This window comes from Hoplias malabaricus, chromosome Y (genome assembly GCF_029633855.1).
Source record: "Hoplias malabaricus isolate fHopMal1 chromosome Y, fHopMal1.hap1, whole genome shotgun sequence".
Lineage (NCBI taxonomy): Eukaryota > Metazoa > Chordata > Actinopteri > Characiformes > Erythrinidae > Hoplias > Hoplias malabaricus.
Genome location: NC_089820.1, coordinates 18,738,382 through 18,765,723, shown reverse-complemented (window position 1 = coordinate 18,765,723; position 27,342 = coordinate 18,738,382). Strand labels below are relative to the sequence as shown.

The 27,342-nt window shown below is 38.9% G+C and overlaps 1 protein-coding gene across 5 annotated transcripts; it reads left to right on the top strand.

The window, feature by feature from the left end:
- The first annotated feature begins 2,755 nt into the window (after window positions 1-2,755).
- Window positions 2,756-24,553, top strand: LOC136678028 (calmodulin-regulated spectrin-associated protein 1-B-like). 5 transcript variants are annotated; one of them, XM_066655788.1, is made up of 19 exons: window positions 2,756-2,922; window positions 3,907-4,073; window positions 8,520-8,782; window positions 11,213-11,374; window positions 12,181-12,261; window positions 12,593-12,625; window positions 14,812-14,953; window positions 15,323-15,462; window positions 15,578-15,674; window positions 16,049-16,184; window positions 16,970-17,061; window positions 17,312-17,384; window positions 17,487-19,731; window positions 19,816-19,952; window positions 20,734-20,954; window positions 21,154-21,256; window positions 21,384-21,493; window positions 22,628-22,746; window positions 22,841-24,553. In XM_066655788.1, exons 2-19 carry the CDS (start codon window positions 3,917-3,919, stop codon window positions 23,135-23,137), a joined length of 4,608 nt encoding a protein of 1,535 aa, XP_066511885.1. In that variant the 5' UTR covers window positions 2,756-2,922; window positions 3,907-3,916; the 3' UTR covers window positions 23,138-24,553. The 5 variants fall into 5 exon arrangements, with proteins under 5 accessions (XP_066511885.1, XP_066511882.1, XP_066511886.1 ...); XM_066655785.1 differs by having other exon boundaries at window positions 16,049-16,217; XM_066655789.1 differs by lacking the exon at window positions 12,593-12,625 and having other exon boundaries at window positions 16,049-16,217; window positions 16,973-17,061.
- The last annotated feature ends 2,789 nt before the right edge of the window (window positions 24,554-27,342 follow it).

Here is a 27,342-nt window from a genome sequence, read left to right as displayed (position 1 = left end):
TGTTCACACACCGCCATCTTGTGGTTATAAATACTGCTACCATTTTTTATGCATCAAATTCAATTTCATAATAAATATATTTTAAACATCATCTCAACGTTTCTACCACATTTTAACCAACGACATTAGATATTGTGGTTACCGTGTAAAGGATTTTAGCCACTGGCAAGTGTGTCAAACGTGGAGGCAGAGGATCATTATGAAAAAGAGGACACCTTTTTTCTCTCGGGGGGTGGACGAGGGGGTTGGATGAGCTTTACACTTTTATTTGCTACACATGGGAAAACATGGGATTTCCTTTTTTAATTCATCCGAGAACTTACATTTACGTTTCGGCATAGCTGCTCGAGATGAGGGTGGGTACATGAGCTTTGCCTGACGTAAACAAGGACTACTGACGTGCAGACTGACCAATTAAATGTTTACAGAGAAAGTTACCGACCCATAACGGTAGCTCTACAGTCAGACCGCCCAATCAGAAGATTTTAGGCTACTTCACCACGCCCCCTTCTCACTTAAGTGAACCAATCGGAGTAGGGAAGGGCGGAACTAATTTGTGAACGAAACTTCTCGAAATTCTATGTAAACTCTAGAAAAACAAAATCCCGGACGTTTGTGAAATTCCGCCCGGTCTAAAAGAGTCTAAAGTATAAAAAAGAGGACATGTCCGGGTAAAAGAGGACGTCTGGTCACCCTAGTTTAATAATCGCCAATCAGCCATAACATTATGACCACAAGACCATACAGTAGCTCTTTACAGTTGTACAGTTAAAGAATGTAGTCAATTTTGGCTCTGCATACTTTGTTTTACCCTTTCACCTTGTTCGTCAAATGGACAGGGCCCCAACATGATCCCCACAGAGGAATTTGGGTGGTGGCTCATTCTCAGTTCTGCAGTGACAGTGGCGTGATGGTGTGTTAGCATGTGTTCTGCTGATACAAACAGATCCGACACAGTAGTGCTGCTGGAGTTTTATAAAAACCTCTGTGTCCCTGCTCTCCAGCCAACAGTGTCCTGTGGGTGGCATTCTGTGTCCACTGATGAAAGACTAGAGGGCAAGCAACACAAACTGTAGCAACACATAAGCTACATTCTCTGACTGTACATCTACAAGGTGGACTTTTAAGGTAGGTTTGTATAATAGAGAGTGGACAGTGAGTGTATACAGTGGATAAACTCCAGCAACTCCTCTGTGTCTGATGCACTCATATCAGTGCAAAACACACTTTCACACCACCTCCAAATTCTTGTCACTGCAGCTCTGAGAATTATACACCACCAAAATAATACCAGCTCTGCTGGACTGCAATCTGGTCAGTCAAGCACATGCACTCTGTGTCTATGAATGTTGTTGTAACATGTACAGAATGAGGCCTGGCATTGTCTTGCTAAAAAGATAAAACACATATCTTGGTCCCTGATGCACCCTCCATAATGTACAACCATACATTCCATACAACAGTTTGGATCACTTTTGTCATTAGCGAAGAAAACACAACATGTTTTTTTAATGAAACAATCTGGAACATGGACTCCTCTGATATCAGCACACGTATCTACTCTCTTTTGTACCATCTGAGATGAATTCGGGCCAAGAGACCTCATTAGCATTTCCATATAGGATTGATATGCATCTTTCTGCTTATGTAATAGAGTTTCAGATTGCTTTTGCTGATGTATCGGTGGCCTGTGTTATGTAACTTGGGTTTTTCAAAGTGATTCTAAGCCTGTTTCACTACATTTATCACAGTAGCATGAAAGTTTCTCGTGGCATGTCGTCAGAGGACTCAAAGGTCATGCACTTCAACAATATTTCCCTTCACAGACAGAGATTTCATTGGATTACCTCAATCTTTTTAAAGTATTAGGTACAGCAGATTGTGGAATATAATGACATTTCACAGTGAACTATTTGACAGTTCTCTCTCAATGTTTTGCACAAAGGGCTGAGCCACAAATTATCCTTGCTTGCAAATAGTGAGACTTAGGTAGAAGCTCAGTGTGTACCCAGTTGGGATACCCTCACCAGTTACCAGTACAGTAATTAATTTATTGTGATGATGATGATGATTAATATTATTATTAATATTAATAATTTGCAGAAGGGCTGCACGGTGGCACAGCAGGTAGTGTCGCAGTCACACAGCTCCAGGGACCTGGAGGTTGTTGGTTAGAGTCCCAGTCCAGGTGACTGTCTCTGAGGAGTTTGGTGTGCTCTCCCCGTGTCCGTGTGGGTTTCCTCCGGGTGCTCCGGTTTCCTCCCACAGTCCAAAACACGTTGGTAGGTGGATTGGCGACTCAAAAGTGTCTGTAGGTGTGAGTGAATGTGTGTGTCGTCCTGTGAAGGACTGGCACCCTCTCCAGGGCGTGTTCCTGCCTTGCGCCCAATGATTCCGGGTAGGCTCTGGACCCACCGCGACCCTGAATTGAATAAGTGGTTACAGAGAATGAATGGATGAATGAAGCTCACACAGGCAAATGAATGCACATTGACACAAATAATTCAAATACTCAGTTGCTTAATATTTGGTTCTAATAAAATGTATTACATGTCAATATAACATAACTCATATATATATATATATATATATATATATATATATATATATATATATATATATATATATATATATATATACTAAAAAAACATTCATCATGCCCGGGCAACAGTGTTTACATGTTGGTGTTTGTGGTTGTTTTACTGTGGGCGGTTGGTGGTGGGAGGCAGTTTGACTGTAAGCCGCTGGAGGCGCGGTTGTGTCGGTGGTGTCGTTGCGGGGAGGATAACGCCTCTCCGCCGCTTTATCTACGCCTGGACCCCGCGGCTCTACATGAGCTCCGCTTGCTGGATTTATCCCATGTTATCCCTCTTAACGTACGGTTACCTCTAACAGGATTACTGATAAAGCACAACGTGTAAGGTATGCTTATGTAGCGCTGTTTTTCGGCTCAGTGTTGTCCCTGTTATTGTCCGTTTAGCTTTAGCGTGCTCATAGTAACGTTAAGATAAACGGTTAGCTTGCAGTTCACAACGCTGGGAGCTAACAGCGAAAGCTATCGTTGTTATCACGGAGGAATGAATGGCCCTGTTCTGCAGAGCTATTTTTTTACAGGTTCACTTCTGACTTAGTGATACATTGCTGTGCACAACGTTTTTAATGTAAACGTTTAACCGTTATGAATCTAATAGTCAATAACCCTGTTAACGTTAGCCGCCAAAACAGACAACCTTAAGAGTTCCCAGGTTTTAGCTTTAGGTTGTCTCACACCTGGCTGGAGCGCAATATTAGCATTATTAAGGTTAATCAAAATAGCCAAAGCTTCTGTTTAACGCTAATATTTGTGGCTATGTGTAACATTCACTGCTTAAACACGAGCTATTTTGGTATGGATTGGTTTGATCAAATTAAGTTACATGAAGCTGAGCTTGGTTTCTAATTCTCCAAGCTTCTTATACCAATTTTCCATTCCACCTTAATTGGCGCAGCAGTAAAATTCGGCGCCTGGCTGCGAAATTTAATATGGTATGGAAAATTACAATAATAATTGGATAACGTATTTAGGTGCCAGGATGTTAATCAGTCTAACTTAGTCTAAATTAAACAAATTTAAGTTGGAACGGAAAATTAGAAGAAGAATATCGAATAAGAAGCCTTCGTGAAAGGGGTCTAGCTAGCTTGAAGTGTGGGGAAGCTAGCATTAGCAATGCTCATATATTTGCATAGCGCCTGTGTAACGTTTATTTGGTTTCTATAACGAAACGTTACTTCGCCTACATTGGCACGTCAACGTTATATTCTACGGGGTTATATTAAGAATCACGTTTATCTGAAAGTTCTGGTGGAGCAGTAAATACAGACATTGTGCTAACATTGTGTTTCGGACATTGGTTCTGCTGTACACAGTAGCCTCGTTATGGAGGTGGACGGGGGTGCTGGAGGGGACAGCACCCGCAGAAAGTTGGACCTAACGGGCGAAGCAATGGAGATAACTCCGCTGGAAATGTACGACTCAGCCAGAGCGAAAATCGCAGCCAACCTACGATGGATATTTGCTAAGGCTTACGGCATCGGTAAGCTATGTTTTGTCATCTCTAGGCCTTGGTCCTATCCAAGCTGATTGGTAAAGAAAAGACTCAGCTGGCAGACTCAGCTTGGGGTTTCCAGACAACCACATAAATATTTACAATCCACATACAAGGGGACAGACCATGATATTACTCTCATCGACGTTGATTAAGAATAATGTAGTTCTTAATAAAACATAATAAAGGTAATTAAACAATTAAGTAAAACCATGCTGATAAGATTAAAGTGTAATTCATGTTTCTGTTTACAAATGAAAAACAGTTTGTGGTGAACAACAGTCGATTTGTTCTGCACTCTAAATGTGTTTGCTTTTTGTGTGAGATTTGTCCATCTCAATGTAACATTCATTGCTGCTCTTGTTTAAGAGTTATAAGGCAAAAACACAAGTGGTAACACACGTGTATGGACAAATGCTAACACAGATCTTACATGCGATTACAAAAATAGAATGGTAGCAATATTGTCCAAATGTCTAATTATGATATGATGATGATAATAATAACAATAAACACATGAACAATAAAATTAGTTAGTTTTTATTAATTCATACATATTTGGGTATTTGATTTTCTAACAATATATAAGCAGCAGAATTTCTAGAGTTTTTAAACCATTTTGAACTTTGTGATCTGAGGCTTTCCTGGTCAGCTGTCCAAACATATAAATCATATTTGATCTACCTTTATTTATATATATATATATATATATATATATATATATATATATATATATATATATATATATATATATATGGCAAATATGCTTTTAAGTTTGTCTTTATTTTCGCAATCAACATATAATCATTGTTCAGTATTAACTCTATTTTGCCACCATGACAAATGTAAATATCTTAAAGTAAACTCAACTCTCTTTACCTTAAAAATTTGCAGGCATTCTTTTGACATTTGATGGGCAAATTACATGTTTTGGCAATTAAATCTTAGGCCACAAGTGGGTTAATTTTTTATCTGAGTGGAATGATCTGGGTCAAAGCACGCAAAGTCCAGGATGAGAGTGCAGTAGTAGTCTCTGTCTGCTAATGCCTGATTTAGCCTTCAGGATAAACAGCATTTGTTCCATCTGCAAAGCTAGTAGAAAGAAAATTGACAGGTTGGACTAGAAGCATGGACTCCCACAATCATAGTTACATTTTAAGTCCATTGAAATTATTGTTAAAGGGGATTTTCTTTAATTTTTTATTATAAATTAACTGTCAAATATGTCTGGTGTGTTTTTTCTCATTATGGAACCTAAACCACTTGACTCGTCTCTTTTTGTGTTTCCACTAGCCAAATCCGGTACCTGGAACCGGGTACTTTTTTAGTCCCTACTTGCAACTGGTATGAAATGTAATGTATAAAACTTTCAGCGCGCTGACTGGCCAGAGAGACCTGTGAATCACCACGAAATACTGAGTTCCAGCAAAAAACAGCTTTTTGTGAAACTTCTTAAGTTATAGCAGCAGTCACATTTGTAACATTATCTTGTGGTTTTGAAGAGGTTCAAACACTCCTTGAGTTGGTGGCCGACGAATTTTTGGTCCAAAAAACAAAAACAACTCATGAATACACAACGAGTAAACAGCGCCTAATATTAAGGCCTGCATTGCTGTGGTTTTCAAAACCTGCGGTTCCTGTTAGAGAGGGGTTTTATGACATCACTTGCTACGTTTTGCAGGATAGTTGTGCTAGTGGAAAAACGACCAGCTGAAAGTGAGTCGAACCGTGCCAGGCCAAGTCGAGGTGATCCCATGTGGTGGAAAAACACCAATAGAGAATGAAGTTAGCACTGTTATGGCACAAGTGCGTTCAGTGCCAGAGTAAACCTGTTTAAAAGACACTCCGGGATAGTTTATTTGTGGATATGGTTCGCTTGGAGTTTGCCTTGAGTTTTGCAGTGGTCTGTCTTCAGGATTGACATCTGGTGGAAAAGTAGGTGACCTACAATAGAACAGATGGCATTGTAATACACCTTTAAAAGAGATTTTGTTTAAAAGATTGCTTTCATGGCATTCACTAATTTAACTTTATGGTGGCTTTAGAAGTCCTCACTATGGTAAATTTGTTATAGATTTTAAGTAATGGGTTAGTCATTCTTTCTACGAAGTGGGAACTACCTAGTACAGTAAATTATGGTTGAGAAGATTGAGGTTGAGAAGATTGAGTTCACAAGCAGGAGGAAGGGCAGCAAGTTTGCCTACACAGATTTAATTTCAGGATGAATCCTATCCTTGCTGCTCCCTATTATTATCCCAGTGACTTGATCTATCTACAAGGCACTGAAATTGTATGACTAGCGATTTAATACATTTAACACTAAACATTACTATAACTTCATCTTACTAGTTTTATCAGTTTGACCCAATTTTATTAAGACTGATTTTCTCTACAAAAATATTGATAGGTCTTGTGTAAAGTAATACAACATGGGTTGACTAAACTTTCTCCACTAACTGTAATCCACAGCATGGAAAAGCACTAACTAGGAGCCTTGTTGCACCGAGTGTATTTTTAGTTCTTTTCCTGGCACAGGACAGCAAAAGGCTGTTGCACACAGGCAGTGTGATGTTTGGGCAAATGTCATTACAGGCATCATACATTGATTTTTCAAGTTTCATCTTGGATGGAGGTGGAAGTTTGAGTTTGGTAAAGCCCATTCTAAAGTATCTTTGGAAACAGTGAACAGTGGATTTCTAGTTGTATGAATGGCACTACAATGCTGTGTTCGTATCTTGGGCATGGAAAGTGGGTCTAATTGGCTAGTGCACCCAAGCATGTTATGATATACAGCTACCCCATACTGTCAAGTGCAGGGGAGTTGTCTGTTGTCACTGGCTGGGAAACTAGTCTCTGAGACAGCTGACCTAATTCCACTCAAGACATGTTTGCTCTACTTATCAATAATTAATATGCAATGAATCACGTCAACTTGTTTGCTTGTTATGTAAATATGAAATTTATCCTTAGGGATGTAACAATGAACATTTTCGGATTTCATACAGCGTTTCATTTTAAAGTCAAATTTCAAACTGATATTTTTTATATTTTTAAAATATCTTCATACTACAAATATATTTAATTATATACAACACAGGTTGTTTGGGCCGTACCACACAAAACTAACAATCCCTAGAACATGCCCAGGCATGTGAATTAGGCTTTCTCCTCTATGCCCATTTTACTCAGGACTAGGGCACACCCAGATGCCTAGTTTAGATAATTAACAGTGGCTTTCACAAAATGATAAACTAAGACACAACCCTAGTTTTTATATGTGTGAAAAATGTTGACTGGTGTCTATACAGATATTTAATCAGCTTACCTCTCTTTTAAGGGCCGTAAATCCAGGCCAAATATGCAGTACAATTTATTTGGCAGCTGAGATGGTAAAATAAAAATAGCTGACTCATCTGCAGAGTTTTATAATGTTGTTAATGTTTGGTTTAAGCTGGACTGCTTTACACGTCAACACATTTTAAAGCTATCAATCAAAAAATATTAATTACGATGAATAAAAATAATTTTATTAGTCACTTTTTTTTATTTATATGATCACAGTTGACAACAACAAAAGATTTCAAAAAGCAGTTAATTTATAGTTAATACCACATCAGAAGTGTGCTTGTACTCAGTATATACACTCAGTATATTTTGTAACACGTCATAGCATTGAAGTAGCTGGGAAGTATTTTGGGCAATCCAGTTTTAAAGCCTAACCCTAACCCTGCCAATAATCTATTTATCTGCCAGGAAATATGCTTAGTCACTGCAAAAACACTGTTTAAATGTAGCTATTCAGTCGTTAATGAATCCATCAGTGAAAATGTAAGTTTGTATAAAGTTCATGGGTTCCTGACACACAGCAGGTTTTCCTACGTTACACCAGAGAGTTCAGGTGTGTGTAACTGCATGCAGGAGGGTAATTTGTAGACAGTTTTTCATGTAGTGCAAAGGTACAAATGGATAGGACTTGTGGTAGATTTGGGAAAAGAACAAATGCTGCTATGCCATTGAAAAATAAAGGACAGGTTCCTCACTTTAGTTAACACTGGTGCTGTGAAGCCAGATACCAACTGCAACAGCTCATCAGTGTTGACATGGGAGCTCTAAAACCATGAAGCATGGTAGCCCAGCTTTGTTTTCACACCCTCATTCAATTTGGCAACACATACAAATCAGCAGTCTCTCAGAAAATCTGGAAAACAACGCTTAGTCTAGACATTTGACGCATTACACAATGTTGTACATGTTGGCTTTTAATCGATTCACACCTGGAAATACCCCGTGTGTCCTCAATACCACTGTGACATCTTAATTGACTTACACCCTTAATACCAGCCTTAAGTGATTTACTGATCTTTGTGTTACCTTGCATAGCTTTGGAATTCTATCACGTTTGCTGTTTTTTTAATATTTCCAATATTTTACCAGATCATATCCCAGAGGACCTGCGGGATCCCTTCTACACAGACCAGTATGAGCAAGAGCACATCAAACCCCCTGTGATCCGGCTGTTACTGTCTTCTGAGCTGTATTGTCGTGTATGTGGCCTCATCCTCAAAGGAGACCAGGTGGCCTCACTCCAGTCCCATCAGTCGGTCATCCAAGCCCTGTCCCGCAAAGGCATCTATATCATGGAGGGCGATGATACGCCTGTCACAGAGGCAGATCTCACTTGTCAGCCAATCAAAATGGTAAGTAATGAGAGAGTTAAGGGCAGCTTTAGTACTGGAGACAGTGCTTCTGCATGAAACTTTTCAGCATTTATTAGGTTGTACATCCACATGGGACTGAGATGCATAATAGTGTGCATTGATAGTTAAGAGATTTAATCCCAGGTCATCTCAGAGATACACTGATGGCAAGGAAATATGTCAGTCTGAGGAACTCTTCCTGTTGTAGATGCCTTATCGGCACACTGACAAAATCAGACAAAAGAAAGCTTATGTTTTGTGTGTGCGAGCGTGTGTCTGAATTTTTTGCCCCAAGGTGCATGTTGTCTTTTGTGCAAACCTTAAAGCAAGAGATCCTAATAACGCACTCAAAAAGAGGATGGCATTGATTTCCACAAGTACATATTAACTGGCAGTGTTCTCCTATTCTAGTGAAAGAAAATTATAAATGTTTGTGATTCAACTCTGTCCACCCACTTGTGGTTTTATCTCTTTTACATGCAAATGTATTTCATTGAGCCCACACCCTGTACAGAGCTTTGTGGCACGTAATCCACATAAACCTGTTTGACAAAACCTAATTGTTCCAAGGTGTGTGTATGTGTGTGAAATATTTGCTCACTATGAACATAATCATCAAAAGTTAGGACGCTGTTCAAATACAGCAAGATTATCTAAGTTTTCTTCATATTACTTTAGGAAAACATGCATTTTTCTTGTCATGTTTTGAGGTATTAAATGTCTGTACCAAGTTTTCCACTAATGGCATGGGTATATACTGTCTTACAAGATATCTTGTGCAAATACCCCCATCTGGTTTAATCAAATGAAATCAAATAAAAGAGGGAAACCTTTTGTCCAGTAATTCTGAGATAATTCTTAGCCCAATTTGCCCAACATGTTTAGTTAGTTTTGTCTTCCTGTTGTTAGTAGTAAGTAAATAATGTTTAAAACATGATGTGTTTTTTCAGAAAACAATATTAACTGGTTCATTGTTAGGCATGGGCCTCATACAACAAATGTTCAGGTAGAGCCAGTTTTGCGTTACTGTAGTTTTGGATCACTTCAACAAAAAGAGATGCTTGTTTTTAGGGTTAGTGTCAGGACTAGTATTTTCTATAAATTTAGTTCAACAACCTCTGTTCACCTCAGTAACAGACTTTGTTTGTTCCCTCCCAGTTTGGTTTTTAGGCCCTATTGATCACACATTGATTTTCGGCCAGCCTGTTGAGTTTGTCAAAAGGATAATGCAATTATGTAACTTCCCATCAATTTCTTATCCTGTTTTCTGTTTTAGCCCCATTGTTGTTCTTTTCAATCCTGTGATTAGATTTCTGTGGTTGTTTCAGATTTTATTACTGATCAGAGATTCTATGTATTTGAATGTATGCATTTATCAGATACTCTTCTACAGAGTCCAACAGGAAGGGCTCTGTGGTGGAGCTGATGCGTGCAGACAGTCTGGCTCTGGGAGTTGAAGTAGTGATCAGCTGGGGCTCCTACACACACCCTGAGAGAAAAAAAAAGGTTAAAGGACTTGTCCCCTGTCTGGCTTACATGTATGTGTGCAGGCTTTTGTTGGCTGTAGATACAAAAGCTTAAGGCAAATCATGTATGAAAGAGGTTTTTTAAATCTGATGCACTGAAATGACAAGCTGAATTTGAATATACACTTGACTTACATCTGGAAATGCTGACAGAAACCTTTTAAACAACATATAGGCTAAAGTATGCACAGTGGAATCCTGCAACCTCAACAAAAGAGGTGTTTGAAGTGAATGAATTTATAATCTATATGATGTCTTTGCAGATCAAGAATTATTTTTTTGTGATTTTCCATTGCTTCTATTTGCTTGTGGGGACTTTGTTCTTTTTGCTGTATTCATACATGTTTTTTCACTGTCTACTTTTTACCTGTTCCAGCATGTCAGAGATTTTAACCATTTTTAATATATAGTTTATATAGTTACAAACATTTGTAAACTGTTCACTACCTGAGTGTCTAACTATTGTGTCTAACTATATAATTGTTATTTAGAGTGTGTTTTATTTATCCAAAAAAAGATTACTAGCACAATTATTTGTCCTAATGTTTTTTTTAAGGTTGCACTTCTGGGATGTTTTTTTTTTCCTTTTGGTTTCTGAGTGCCTGAATCACTTCTGGGTTTTTAGATTTTTTGCTTATTATTAAAGGGCCCTAATATCATAACAATTCAAAAGAGTTGTCATATGTTACATGGAGTTACAGTATGAGCTCTGTGTTACAGTATTTTGCTGTAACATTGTATTACAGCAAGGTTGCTCTTATATGTTGATTATAATGAATCCCTTTAGTCACTGTCTGTATGCTCCATGTACTTAAATGCCACCAAAGTGTGTGTATATATATATATATATATATATACACACACACACAGTTTTTCTGACTGGTAAACTTCAACTGTCTTGTAGAGCTCCCATATGCCCATGATTGATGCCCTGATGATGGCCTACACAGTGGAGATGATCAGCATTGAGAGGGTAGTGACTTGTGTCAAACGTTTCTCCACATTCAGCGCCTCAAAAGAGCTCCCCTTTGATTTGGAGGATGCCATGATCTTCTGGATCAACAAGGTGGGTGTTTGAGAACATGTTTTTGGGTACGTATATAACATTAAACTCAACAGTGTTTTCAAACCTTTTGATGACCCCAATACATTTAAAAGCACAAATAGAAAATATCAGTGTATAGCTTTATGTGCTTAACTTACAGCTTACCTTAGTTCTGCATAAACCTATTTTCATTCTATTCAGGTAGTAAGAAAATAAATAAATGTGTCTGTGTGCTTCCGTACATAGAAGAACACAAACATATTTTTAATTGTGATATGGTGGGCTACTATAATGAATTTCATATAACCTCCAGTTGTTGTATAGTACAAAAAAGCTGCAGGTGTTTGAAATTTGTGCATGAATGGATGATCTGGATAATAAAGGTGGGGCATTTTGAAAAATTTGAAACACAAATTTGTGGGGTATTTCTAGTACCCCACATTCCCCTGGATAGTAGGGCTGGGCAATTGAATCATATTTTTACAAATTTGGCCTTCAGCAATTATGAAAACAAGGTAATTGAGGGAAAACAGTATTTGTGTTGCATTCTGTTACATCGTGATATAACCCTAACTCTTATTTATATTCCAAAGTGTTAACTGTTAAGTCTAAAACTAAAACTAGTTAATTTTACTTTTGTCTCGTGTTATTACTTCACGTCATGTGAGGCTAGAAATGCCCTAGGGAGTAAAGGATTTGTTTTTCCTCCCCCTTTTGGCTACCTTTTTAGACAAAGCAAATGAAAGCTGCCAGTGTAAGCAGATTGTCTAGAACGTAGAGAACATAATCACTACACGGCCTTCTGATAATACTTTTATTGTTTTCAGGTGAACCTGAAAATGCGAGAAATCACAGAGAAGGAATTCAAAGTAAAGCAGCATCTGCTAGATTCTCCCAGTCATCAGAAGGTATCACTGTCTTCAGCTTTTTTTTTTGCATTTTTTCCAAAGATGATATAGCAGAGCAGAATGTGTACAGCAGTATGAGTTTTGATAGCCTCTTGTCTTGCTGGACTGTGTAGCCATACAACTTAGTCTTTTCATTATATCGCAGAGGAAGTATTCCATTTGAAATTTCTTCAGTATCACCAGTCCCTTCCCTCTGTCTTTTTTTCCCTCCTCTGGAGCCTGTGTGTCAGTTCTGTTTCTTCTCTTCTCTGACCGTACATTCCTGTCTGCTCCTCTCCTGTCTCTCTCCCTCTAACCTCCTCCTGCTCCTCCTCCCTTGCTACTCGGATAGTCTCCCTCAAAGTGGTATTGGAAGCTAGTACCTGTAAGTTGGCTGCCAGTGCTTTCTTCTCCACTGCTGCACGCATTAGATGTGTTGATGTGTGCACACCCCACCATCCAGGCCACGCTTCTTTTGGATTTGCAATGAATTATACTGGCAAACCCTACTGCCCAGTGGCTCGCGTTATCCAGTAATCGCAGAACAATCTGCCTTTCACTCCCCTAAGCCCACTCCGTATGAGCTAACACATTCCACCGTGTGTGTGTGTGTGTGTGTGTGTGAGAGAGAGATAGTGTGTTTGAGAATTTTTTTTTTTTGCCATAGAGGTGGGAAACTTTATACATGATGCATAAATTTGCCTTCTTTTTAAATTATGCAACATCACAAAATCTTTATAATGTCTATAAATGTTTTGTTAATCATAGAAAAAATTATGAAGAAAGATTTATGATGCATGAAAGAATAATTTTTCCCACCCCTACTGAGCAACTCCTGATTTAGCCCTTTTAACATTTCTGTGCTGAAATATACATGGCAGCCATCATTCCTGTCACCTTTATTCAGTTTGTTTTTCATAAGATTCACCCTCTCACTTTGCTGCATCTGTCCCTCCAGCCCGATCTTACGCTTTTGCTGGCCAGTTGCATGCCGGAGCTTGTGGAGTACCCACATGTGGTATGATGCTCCTCCGTCCTCCATCTCCATTCTTAACTGTCTCACATCTTTATATTGCAGCTCTCATTTTGTGATAATATCTAACTAGGCTTAGTCCACGTTTGTTTTAGAAACTGTTTTAGCAAGTTCAAGGATGACCGTTCCTGGTTCAGCCTGAGTACTTTACTATATGAATTAACTGCGATCTTAGGCTACGTTCACACATACTAAATAATGTGACCTATATCTGACATCAGTCTGAACAGATCAAGCTCCTAAACTGACCTGCGTGTGCAAAAGGACGATGCTTCAAACTCACTGACCTGAAACGTCCACCTGTTTCACACAAATCACTTTCTTTTTGAATAGAAGCTATAGAACTGGACTGGTGTTTTACTGTGCAGCACTACATCACAAAATAATCATTTTCTTTATTCCAAATGAGTTATATGTTAAAAACAGAGCATTAATTAAAGACTTTAAAAAATACTAAAACATGAACTGATGCCCCCCCCCCCTTAAATAATGTCCCCTCTGGATTATTAAAACCAGAACACCAGAGCGAAGTGTTACTCAAAATAATAACATTTAGAAATATAAGTCAGTACATAAATATGTAGTTCCCAGTGATGCCCTGTTCCTTTATCAAGTATAGATTACTTGGTTGATAAAATGTTAAGGTGCTTGCTTTTAGAAATGTTCAAAAACAAGTAATAAACAAATTTTATAGTATACTATTTGTTATTTATGTATTGTATAAACATTGATATGAAGCACCAAAACTTCTCGGGACCTACCAATGACAAGGGTATGTATTTTGGGCTTAGCTGTTTTTGAAATGCCAGATAAACCTATGGCTATTTGGCTAGTGGTGGTCTGGCTAAAACTAGGATGGCCTAGTTTCTCTTTGCTTTTTTAAAAATGTGTTTTAAGAGATAATAACTCTTCACAAATTTCCAAGAGTTGAATCTCAGTGCCACACATAAAATTGGCCCAAATCTGATTTAAAAAAAAAAAAAAGTCAGATCCAATGTGATTTGTGCTGCTCATACAGACACACCTGTGTCACATATGAAGAATCAGACTGGCTTTGGGCAACTTCTACCTGCTGTGTGAACGTAGCCTTATGTTTGCTGAAATGGCAAATGCACTTATAGTAAAACCTGTGCTCTCAAAGGAATGGACGACCTTGAATCTTATTTCGTTAGTGAAGTAAGTTAGTATGCTGTATTTCGTGTGGTTTTACAGTGCTGTTGTGTTGTAAATTGGTGCTAAGGGCTTCATTCAATAAGTAGCGCTTTTTTAATTAAATAAATACATGTATTTTATCCTATGGTTTCATCAGCTCTGCTTTTGGCAATGGTTGCTTTTATTTATTGATTTATTTTTTACTGCATTCATGCTATGTATGTTAGGATCAAAGGATACCATTTATATAATTTATTTGATAAAATTTGTGTACTTAAAATACGTTGGTGTGTACTTTATTAGTTTTTCTGGAATATTATGCCAGGTTTGCTTCAGCTTAAACACATTATCTATGCATCTTTGAACCACTGTTTTGTCACGTTAAGGTGCGCTACCGGCGGGAGCATGGTTCAGGCCGCCAGATGCCTCACTTCCCCCTACTGGAGGATCTGATGAGGGATGTGTGCGATGGTGCTGCCCTGCTGACTGTGGTCCACTACTACTGCCCTGACCTAATGAAGCTTGATGGTAGGCATTTTTAAGTGTTGTTTATAGTAAAGCTGTGTGTTTTTGTTAAATCATCACTTACCTTTTGTTCTGCCGCTATAACTAGGCTTTAGTATTTGGGTTTAGTGTGAAAATTAAAAAAAAAGTAAATGCCATAGGAATATTTGTTTGAATATTGTAGTATTTTAGCATGCACAAACCATTTGAAAATGTACCTCTCTGTGAAATAGGCTGAACTATAGCAGTTAGGAATGTGCATTTCTAATAGTTTAACCTTTAACCAAATATTGACTGCATATTTAAGTGCTGCCCTGTGTGTACTTCCTAAATGTCATTCACCTAGCATATGAGAACTTGTTTGCTAAGCATATCTTTCTGGTCTCCCTGCAGATATATGCTTGAAGGAGGTCACCTCAATAGCAGACAGTCTATATAACATCCAGCTACTGAAGGAATTTGCCAATGAGTACCTTAACAAAGGTTTCTATTTAACACTAGAAGACATGCTGTATGCCCCGCTTGTGCTCAAAGTAAGATATGGAATACTTTTCATTCTTATGTAGTTGAGCATGACCCATGTTTTTGCATAGGTCCATGTAAACTATAAATTCTCTAAGTGGTTTTCCCAAACAATTTTTTCCTCAGCACAATGTGATGGTATTTATTGCTGAACTATTTTGGTGGTTCGAGATTGTGAAACCTGAGTTTGTCCAGCCAAGAGATGTCCAGGAATTCAAGGATGGTGAGAAAATATATTTTCCTGATGTTTAAAAATGTAATATTTGCTTGCAGTAAAATGAATTTTTTTCCCATTTAATGTTTCCCACTAATAAAATGTTTTGGACATTGTGTTTATGTATTTGCTCGTATTGTGTTTTCCAATATGGCCACTGTCCTTGACTGCCCACAGAGCCGGTTAATGAAAAAGTTACTCAGTTTGTTCACTGATCTTTGCAACCCCTGTTGGACATACCCTAAATTTTTCTGCTATATATTTTTTAAATATATATATGTTGGGTGGTAATTATTTAGTAGTTATTTTATATGCTTTAATGTATGTAATTTAAGTCACTATTCTATCTAATGGTGATGACTTATAAAATATCTCTCTCACAGCAAAAGCTATGCCTCAGTCGAAGACTTGCCGTCCCTCTGTTCCTATCTCCAATGCAACCAAACGTAGCTTCCTGGTTTCCCCTAGCATTGCTGATCCAGCTCACCCTGTACCCAACAGCCCAGAAGTGTGTAACAGGTACTTCCTGCACCCTGAGGAATCTGATCATCTGTAAGTCTTAAAAGCCCTCCCCACTTTCATGTGTAAACCTTTCATCTGAGCATCTTTTATACATCATCAGAGTTTAGATGTTGTTAGTTGTTTTGTGGGTGCCAAATTTACCTTCTTTCATTCCTTAGCATTTTTTTCAACACACTTTAGCTGCTCTGGAAGCTTTCTGTACAATGATTAAAATAAGGTGAACAGTGGTCTGCTTTATTCAGAGCTCCCTTTTTTCAAAATGTGACAAATATTATAAGATTAGCCTGACTGTAAGGTCTGTTAATGAGCTTTTATGGGATTTGTAAAAATGATGACTATATATACACTTTTCTGATCATATTACGTTTTCCTCACTCTCACTGTTTAAAAAAATAGCATTGCATTTACGGCTTTGTGTTGGGGTTTGTGAAGCTTTTTTGTGTTATGTGGTGGTCTTGTAAAATATTGTATATTTGGTATATGTTTTTTAACACACCACAATACACCTAGGGTAAATAGATTTTTCAAAATTCTTAGTGTAAATTGGATAATTCAGTTTTCTTGGAGTATGTTGTTTCGGTGGCTTTTGGGGTTAAAAGGCGTTATTCAAAATTTGTAAAATAGGGCCGTCATTCCTAACACAGCTTGTCTATATTTGTCCAGCCACATGGAAAATGAATATTGTCAGTTAAGATTAGATTTGGACTCCAGTAAACTTGGATACAATTTGCCCTTGTTTTGTGTTTTGGAGGCCTGCCAACATTGCCCTGTTTCTCTTTTAGTAGCAAGGGGAGCTCAAGCTTTAGTCCCTCACATCCACTACTTCCTTTGAGACAGAGGCAACAGAAAGCTCAGCAAGGAGAAGATGCTTCAGGTAGGACACTAAGCGTGTAGTGTTATAGAGAATTTAACATGGCCACTGGCATGGGAAAAATTTTTTTTTTATGCTTGGCATACTTTTATAGAAATATATTGTGGAACAGTGTAAAGCTTTTGATAACTTTTTCATTAATGATCTCAACCAAGCAGATTATAAGCTATTACTAGTGCGTCATAAGATATCAAATGAGTGCTTTTGTTATTCACAGTGTCCTTGTATTTTTTATTATTTTTTTAAAATCCAGCCTGTAGAAATCGTTCAAATTCTCTTACACAAGAAAGTCGGGGGTCAGTTGCTTGGTCAGACAAACGACAGAGGTAAAAAAAATTGTTGTGGATTATACAATTTACATATAAAACTGTTCATTGATACTTATCTGACCCAAATTTCATTTTCTTATAATCTTAATTATAAACCAGGCCATTGTCCCAGCTGAATCGTTACGTTCTCCACTGTGCCACGGATAGTGATGCAGACTTGGCCTCAGGTGACAGTGCAAGTCTAACATGTTCCATCAGTGAGGACAGCCTGGCCTCTACTGTCACACCCAAGCACCAAAGTCACCCTAGCCAGGCTCTTCCACGACGAATTAACGGTCACACACTGTTAGGAAATGTTAACATGGATGAAGTCGATGAGATGGTGACTGTTATAAAGGCAGAGTCATCAAAAAATGACATAACTCTGGCAAATTGTTCAGAAAGAGAGTGCCAGGGTGCCACGAATGGTGCTAAAACAAGTGCTTGGGGAAGACAAGAAGAAGCCAGTTTGGATTCCAGAACTGCCAGTTTCTATCTGGAACCACTGATGCCTGCTGTCCTGAAACCTGCAAAAGAAAAGTCCATATGTCTGAACAAGGAGGAAGAGTCTGGTGAAGCAAAAGTGCGTGGTGCAGGAAGAAGAGTTGGTGGAGGAGATGGACCCTCAGTTCGGCGAAGACCTCCACACAGCCTTAACCGTACCTTCAATGCTAGTTCAAGCTCTGAGCTCGAGATATCTTCTGAGCCCAAATTAAATGTCTCTGTGCCTGCACCTCCAGGGCAGACTCATGCCTTCAGACCTATGGTCACCAGCATCATAGAGCCTTCTGCTGAACAGTCTACAGGGTTCTACCTGCATTCATCTGTGCCTGAGGATAAGAGGTCTGTCCAAGCCTGGGGCATAGTGCCTGAATCTGATATAGAGACTGTAGAGACCATTGAAGAGCAGGATGCAGAACTAACAAAAGAGCTGCATCCACAGAAACGGCTGATGTATGAAGAGGATGTGGAATCTGCAAAACTGCGAGAAGATATGAATGTGAAGGAGCATGAGGACAAGGATGAAGGAAGCAGGTGCTCTAGCCCCGGCCTTAGTGTTCAGTCACAGGTGAGCAGTGTAGCCAGTGGCAGTGTGCGAATGACCAGTTTTGCAGAGCGGAAGATGCAGAAGTTTGGCAGTAATCAAGACATTCGCTCCAGCGCCAGCAGTTCACAAAGGACCACACCAGATGGCTCAGAGAGTGGTCCCATTCCCCTCACATCCTGGAGGATGAAGAGGGACCAGAGTCCCACACAGCAGAGCAAGGACAGTGCCAATATGTTAGCTTCTGAACTTGTGCAGTTGCATATGCAACTTGAAGAGAAACGGCGTGCCATCGAGACCCAGAAAAAGAAGATGGAAATCTTATGTGCTAGGCAAAGACTGAAACTTGGAAAAGCTGCCTTTCTGCACATAGTTAAAAAAGGGAAGAGCGACACACTTCCTCAGCCACTCAAAGCAGACCACTTGAAAGAAGAGCAGAAGCTCAATGGGGAAAAGGAGAAGTCTAAAGATGATTCATGTCTTGATACAATGAGGGATGGAGAGAAAGGCACTGAAGAGCCAGAAAAGGCATCCCTTGAATGGGAAAGTGCAGCTGCCATGCCCCCTAGTGCCTTAGATGTAGATGAGGAAGTAGACCTTAATGAGTGTAACCGCTCCATAGATATGCTCAATGAGGCTATCAGCAGTATTCAGCAGCAGATGATGCAACTGTCTCTACAGCAAGACATTCTCATGAAGCAAAATATCCAGTCCCCACCAGATTCTGCACAGCCTAATGGTGACCAAGCAATTTTTTCTGAACCAAAAGTCAGAGCTGCTATCCATTTTGTGGAGCCCAGTGGGAGCCCAGTAGTACGGAAGCCCCCTAAGCTCAGCTCTGCACGTTCTCGTTCCAAACCATCTGAGTTGAAGTTGTCCAAGGAGCACAGCAAAGGGACAAAGATATCAACGCCTACTCCTGTTGACAGTCCTACTGCTAGAGCCAGTCCTGGGGGCAGGACCCCCAGAGCAGACTATGAGACACTCAACAAAGATGAAGGTGCTCTGAAGAACACTACCTATCATCTTCATGATGAGGCAAACATGCGTACAGTCTCGCGGGAGCCAAGCTCTGTCGCCCTAGGAATCACCTTTAATGAAGATGTGTCTAATACACTAAGGGACCTTGATGCAACTTTTGACAATGGTCCTAATTGCGAGAACGTCTTGTCTGAGGACACAAGAAGCAAGGCTAACCTCATCGAAGTGGACTTGTCAGACTTGGCAGCCCAGACAGATGATGGAAGTTCCAACACGTTAGATGTCTCCTCAGATGCAGCTGATGGTGAAAAGAAGACGGGCATGGGCTTCTTCTTTAAGGTACTGGCTTGTTTTGCATTTTAGACAAAATTGCATGAACATGATGACCTCTAACTCAAGTGTTCCATACTTCATGAATTACAGGATGAACAGAAAGCAGAGGATGAAATGGCCAAAAAACGGGCAGCCTTTCTCCTGAAGCAACAGAAGAAGGCAGAGGAAGCTCGGGTCCGCAAACAGCAGCTGGAGGTAGAGAGTGAGCTTAAGAGGGATGAAGCCAGGTACTATAAACCAGTACAATTCATTAAAGTAAGGGGGACTTGTAGATGTCTTTTGATGCAAAGCACATTTATTTTGAATATAGTGCCCACCTTTTTTTTCCTGAATAAATGTACGTTTTGTAGTGTATCTTTGATGATGTATAACCTTACTAATACTAATAATAATATATAATACTAATACTAATATTATGTCAAAGTTAATCATGCATGGGAGTTATTTTAATTAGCTGAATAATTGTTTCCCCTTTCCATATTTCATAGCACACTCTGAATATGATAACATGGGGATTAATTAGCGTTAGGCGAGTTTAATGAGAGCATGCTAATTCATTACCACAAACTATAATTAGAGTTTGCTAAAATTATGCCTGAATGACATACGTTTCAACATCATCATTGTGTATGCATGCACAGTAGTCAGACTGCAGTATGTGCTTTTTCATGTGTATGAGGCTGGTGCTGCTTATCTGTCTTTTTCTGTCTTGCTGAAAAATGTAAAAAAAAAAAAAAAAAAAAAAAAAAGATTGCAGACTGAACACAGCAGACATTTGGAAGAGGGAAGGGATGTTGGGGAAAAGTGGAGAAAATGGAGGCAGACAATTGCACACGGCGCATATCTGAATCTGATCGCTCTTCTGAAGCGCTGCATTGTTGCACTTGCTTTTAGATTAAAATTATTCTTTCATTTGTCTTATACAATGACATTGTTGAAGGTTTCTGCAGTTTAATTCATGATTTTAACTTCATGAAACCTTTGCTGAGAGCATGTTGTTTGTTTCAGGCGGAAAGCTGAAGAGGATCGAATGAGAAAAGAGGAAGAGAAAGCAAGGCGAGAGTTGATAAAGCAAGAATACCTGAGAAAAAAACAGCAAGAAATGATTGAAGAGCAGGAACAGCCCAAGCCCAAGCCTAAACCCAAACCTAAGCCCAAGAAGCACAGACCGAAGTCTGTGTTGAAAGAAGAACATTCAACTGACCAACACTCAAAATGCTCCTCTGCAAGTAAGCAACTTGCATCCTTCAGTGTTTCTCAATGGAGTTTAAAACTGACATCTTGTAAAGAGATCATTACCTCGTCCTTCAGTTCCACAATCTGATGGGGAAATGTTTTGCTACATTGTGATTTACCTAAGCATTATTGGTAAACCTTTCCTCTTTAGGGACTAAACAGTTAAGGCTAATTATTGTCTTCTGTCCCCAGATGAGAACCTGGTCAGTGCCCAGTCTGGCTCTAATCTGTCACTGTCTTCTGTGGCCACCACAGAACCAGATAGTGTTAACTCAGGGGGTGCAGGATCACAGCGGTATGTGTGGGAGTGCCTGTGTGGTATTAATTAATGTCAGCTTAAAAATCAATCACTTATCCAGACACTGACCTCTAAATGTATCTGAACACCATTGGTCTTATCGGCGTATTCTTTCCACAACTAGGGGGGAATCAGTAGAGTCGTTTTCAGGCTTCAGTCGGACTACAGACCGGGACTGGGACAACGGTTCCACGGCATCTTCCATTACATCAACATCTATGGCGGAATACACTGGTAAGACAACTGACATAAGTTATTATTCCAGTACATTAAGTAATTAAATTGTGTTTCACATTTTTAAGTACATTTTGAGACATGGACTATGAAGGATGGGCAGTATGGTGATGCTGCCACGCAGTTCCAGGGTTCTGGTGTCATGGGTTCTGTCCTCACCTTGTGACACTGTCTGTGATGAACTTGGGATACGGTCTAAAAGTGGGCATGTGAATTGGCTGAGAAAGTGCCTGTGGATGTCCTGTGATGGAGTGGTGCCCAGGATGAAGCAGTTACAGAAAATAAATGAATATACAAACAATGAAACTGTTGTCAGGGTGTGTTTGTAATGATTAGTGCTGTGATAAAGTACTGTGCAAAATCTTAGGCACCTAAAATGATTATTATTTCAAATATATTCTCAATACAAGTGGTGCTTGAATAAAATTATATACAATTACAATACGTACAAAAACATAACTACAGTAAAAATAAACTGACAAAAACAATACACTTGATGAAATATAATAAAATATTTATTAACCAGTAAAATTTGGTACTGAAAAAGTACCTTATATAATGTTGGACTGCCATGAAGTGAGATTTTGGAAGCATTAAACCAACACATCCACAAACAGAATATCACTACTTACTGTAATATGTTTTTTTTTTATGTTTTCTAATATTTGTGAGTCCCCCCCCCCCTTTTTTTTAATAGCAAATAAACACCTACTGCTCAGATAAATAGATTTTTAAATCTCATTTTCTCAGGTGCCTGAACCTTTTGTAAAGTACTGTGTATATATCTTTGATACTGATAGATTTCAACATACTGATGTTTTGTTGTGTTCACTCTTCATATTTTTACAGTATAAAATTAACAAGAAGCTGTTTATCATTTAAAAAAGTCCATGTTATTAGGCTCTATATTTTTCTTAACTGTTTTGTGAACATAATGTAGACCTTTATTCTCTTGTACAAAGCTCATGGAAACACAACCCAATTTAAATCTTCCCAGATATCAGATACTGACTTGGATCCGGCAAATAAATGAACCGCTTGTTGTTGTTCACGTTATTTCTAGTGCTGAAATCTGAATGTTTTTATTTCTGTCAGTGTGCTAATTTATTTTACTGGTTATTTTGATTCCTACAGGGCCTAAGCTTTTCAAAGAGCCTAGTGCAAAGTCTAATAAGCCGATAATCCACAATGCCATCTCTCACTGCTGCTTGGCAGGGAAAGTAAATGAACCGCAGAAGAACTCCATCCTTGAGGTGTGTTATATTCCTTAAAGCTAATTAAATGTACATTTAGAGAATGCTTCATAAGCATTTACGAAGATATGTAACTTGTACTCTGTGTTTGCAGGAACTTGAGAAATGTGATTCGAACCACTTGATGATTCTTTTCCGAGACGGAGGCTGCCAGTTCCGGGCACTTTACTCGTACTTTCCTGACACAGAGGAGATCCAAAAGCTCACTGGCACAGGGCCTAAAAGCATCACCAAGAAGATGATTGACAAACTGTACAAGTACAGCTCTGACCGCAAGCAGTTCACCGTAATACCTGCCAAGACTGTGTCTGTCAGCGTTGATGCTCTGACGATTCACAATCATCTGTGGCAGGCCAAAAGGCCCGGTGTGCCAAAGAAGGGTGGAAAGTGAAGTCAAACACATCTTTGGGAAATTGTAATCAAGAGGTGCTCATGTGCTTACTGTAACTGCAAAGAAATCACAGAGATGTCTACAATCAACTTCTCTCCGCTTGTGCTGTAATGAGAGTGGCTGTGTGTGAGTGAATGTTTGGACAGACGGCCAACATGCTCTTCATTTGGTCTATTCAGAGTTTGTCCTCTGTCTCCAGCCTGTGGCATTTTTTTATTGATTGAGTTCTTGTTACTTGAAATATTTCTCAGTTTGGCAAGCTCATTTGCAGCAGGGCTTTCCTTTCTGATGTACAGAGGTTTTGTCTCTTTGCTGTAAAAGAGACTGAGAGTCTGCTGCATCTGGGGATCATAACCCAAATATTCATTTAGATAATGTAATGCTGACTTGCATCTTTTTTTTTTTTTTTTTTTTTTCCTCTTCCCAAAAAAGAAAAACATGCTGCTCAGAACTGTCTCCTCTGTGTCACTGGGACATCCCAGTCATACATAATGTTGGCCTTCACGCATCGTGGTACTATAGTCAATTAATTCAGCGCTTTAAAAGCAAATCATCTGTAGCACTGGTGTATAGACCTACGATGGACCTTTTCAAGTAGGGAATGAAATATGCTTTGGTACATGTCTCAGATGCTCTCTTGTTTTGCTACTATTCTAATGGTAGAGGTAGTGATTTCTCCACTTGACGACTGTCCCGTAAAATGGTGCACTCATGATCATGTTTTAGTGCTTTTATCATGCAATGTCACCATGAGTGATGTCCGCTCTGGAGCTTTGTCTCTCATGCAAGAGCAGCATGCTCTGTTCTGAAGAGTGTCGCTGTAAACCGTTTGAATGACAACAGTATTTAATATATTCATAATCGGTTACTTCCTCTGCCGTCGCTGTCTAATTATTTACCATTGTTTAAAGCATTCCTTTGAGTCCTGAAGGAAGTGTGTGAGCACTGCCACGTTGTTGTTTTAAATGTTCAAAAGAAAGAAAGAAAAAAAACACTCACTGAAGCCTTGAATTTGGTGTCAAGATCAAAATAGTGTTGCACATGCACTTTACTTCTTATACAGACAATTAGCTAGACTATTGTGCTGTTTGACAGTAAATAGGAGTTGACAGTAAATAGGAGGTGAAACTGCATATTACACTTAGGAAACAGCTTCAACACTAAGTTTTAACACTGTCGAGTAAAATAATGGCCCCTGAAAAGGCTCTTTAACTACTGTTTTCCAAGAAGTTGGACAATAGACTTGATTCTAGTGAGTTGCTACATTTGTTTACTTTCAAAGTGCAGTTTTGTATGTTTGTTTATATATAAACTTAAAGATTGTACTGATGTTGCTCACAGTTCTTTTTAAAACACTGTAATTTTCATGCTTAGTCATTTTATTTTCTCCACCATACCATTATTTATTTTAAACAAAGGCACTGAAAAATTAATAAATAATTAAATAAACTCATTTTCATCATTTGGTTTCTCATTTTTCACCTTTTTCTTTTAATGTTTTCATTATTTTAATAGGCACCCTATTCATGATAAGCTAAAAAATTGCGTGCTGTATTATCTTTATTCATTTACTTATATCTTTGTTGTTCATGCATTTCATTTTTTTCTTCAAAAGTCACATGTACAGGCATGTTGCAGGTCCTGTGGGTCTTACATGGTCTCTGGCAGCTTTACCCGAATGGAACACCTCGGGCCATGCTTCAGTGGAAGTTTTGTACACTTGACGGTTTGCTGAAGACATGCATGTGCCATGGTAACTGTCAGTTTATTCTCAGTGGACAGTTTGTGATATCAGGTATTTACTGGATACTACAATCAGACGGTGAGAAAAATGAGAGGTGAGTGCCTAGTTTAAATTTGTTTCCAATTTCTGTTGAAAGAAAGCAGACTTAAGTAAGTGTTGGGCATGAAATATAAATTCCTTGTCCTTATTTCTTCATAGCTTTTGTCCTTGTTTTGGAACTGTTGCGTAATTTGCATTTGGTCTTGTGTGGAAGTTGTCTGGGCAATGTGTGCAAGGAGATACCAACTAGTAAGTTACTTTTTATGTGGTACATTTTTAATGTTTTTAAATTTCAAATACTTTCTCCCTCTAAAATGTACTGTATTCTGCAGATCAGCTCGTCAAATCTATCTTCGGGCTCTTGAATTTTATACACATCTGATGAATCACCTTCATTTGAATGTTCTCCTAGGTTATCCTGCTGGCATGAGCTCTCTAGTGCTCTGGGTGAGCAATGTGGGAGAGATCAATTCAACGGTCTTCAACCACACAAATCTAGCCTCTGTCACAAGTCTTGTACTGGAAAAAGCTGGAATCACAGCTATATCACCAGGAGCCTTTGACAAGTTTCAAAACCTCAAGACATTGAATTTGTGCTATAATGATATCACCCTAGTCACCTCAGCTTGGTTCACCCATAAAGAGGCTCTAGAGAACATCAACTTGTCAAGTAATAGTATTTCAGCTTTGAATGACGATGCCTTTCATGGCCTTTCTGGACTCTCCAAACTAAACCTCTCAAACAACCAGATACAGAACATTACCACCAATGTCTTTCATTCACTGAGTAACCTACGTTACCTGGACCTCTCCAACAATAAGTTAAGTCATCTGAGGGTGGCCACACTTTATCCACTCAACAGAACTAAGGTCTATTTGAATGGAAACCCATGGAACTGCTCCTACACTGATTTTACAGACTACGTAAAAGGTGAATAATGAAAATGTCTGATGTCTGTGCTGTCTGTTGGCTTATCTGTCGACTATAATGCCTCACTCTGCTGTTAAAGTACATTGCTTGACTTTTGAGTTAATCTCTTTATGGCATACTGCATGTTATCTGCTATTTATACGTTTTCCAAAATAATGGTTAATTCTGTGCTATTTTACCATTTTTAATGAAATAGCTCATAGAATCCAGTAATTATTGTTGACAAAAGTGCATGGAGCTGAATGGTTAGTTAGTTATTTTGTACATATCATATATACTTTCTGGCCACATTTCTTTTTCTAGACGCTAAGGGCCATTATTAAGGCATTAGGTAGCAACAGAATTCAGAAACTGATTTGATAAATGTTTCAATACAGCAGAAATGCACTTGAAATAATTACCCCAGTGTATTCTCTAATGTCTTGCCGAGCTAATGTTTGTGTGTGGTGTGCAGGACTACACAAAGCCTCTCTACTGGAGAACAATATGGAAGTGACCTGTGACAGTCCACCATGTCTGAGAGGAGTGCCTGTGTGGAACATATCTGAATGTGTAGAACCCAGCACAGCTGCAGATCCTACAGTTGGAAACATTCACACACTACAACCAGCTGCAGTTCAACCACAGATCAACTGGTCTGTTCTTATAGTTTTGATAGGTATGTGATCCTCTGCACTGGAATAACACCATACCCAAGATCACGTGTAAATACTGCATGCTGTACAACTTTAACTTAATCTTTTGTTTATTTGTTATAAAAAGCACTATTGTTGGTTAATACCATGCCACAAAATACCAGAAAACTAACAAGTATCTTCTACCAGTGGTACTTTGTGCACTGGTACTTGTCATCTGTGTATTGTCAGTTTTGTACCATAGGAAAAGAGAGCGGAAACATCTACAGACCATCAGACCTTCTCCAGAGGAGCCAAAAATTGGAAAACGTCCCCTTTCAAGCTGTAGGGAAGCCAAAGACTGTTCTACCAATCTAGAATCTGTTGTTCCTGACTCCAACAAGAACATATTGTACACAACAAAAGTTTTACAAAGGCTGGATCAGACAAAAATTGAGACTGAGAAGGTGTCACAAATTTGCCAGATTTATGGCACAGGAATACATCAGAGTAACAGAATTAGTAACCGAGCCAAATCAGCAGGGCCCATACTTTCCAGGAATGTACTGTGTAGACAGCTGGAGACTGAGATGGAAGAGGAGAAGGATGTTGAAGTATATTCTAATTGTGTGGGAACTGGGAAGGAAGAGGCAGAAGATGGAAGGTGGGATGATGGGACATTGGAAACAAAGGAAAAATGGCAAGAGTGTGGAAGTGATGAGGAATTGCAAGTTGGGACTGCAGAAGATGGCAGTTATGAGTTTATTACCATGTTAGAACCACATGAGAAGTGCAAGGAAAACCTAATTATGGAAGGTGAAGAAGAGGAGGGAAATACTTTGGAGGAAAACACAAGAAAACAGGAATTTCTGTACAA

Coding starts and splice junctions, on each gene's coding strand:
- LOC136678028 (XM_066655785.1), top strand. CDS start 3,917: ATGGAGGTGGACGGGGGTGCTGGAGGGGACAGCACCCGCAGAAAGTTG. Junction 17,062..17,311: donor GCAAGGAGAAGATGCTTCAG/GTAGGACACTAA, acceptor TTTAAAATCCAG/CCTGTAGAAATCGTTCAAAT. Junction 21,257..21,383: donor GGGGGTGCAGGATCACAGCG/GTATGTGTGGGA, acceptor TTCCACAACTAG/GGGGGAATCAGTAGAGTCGT.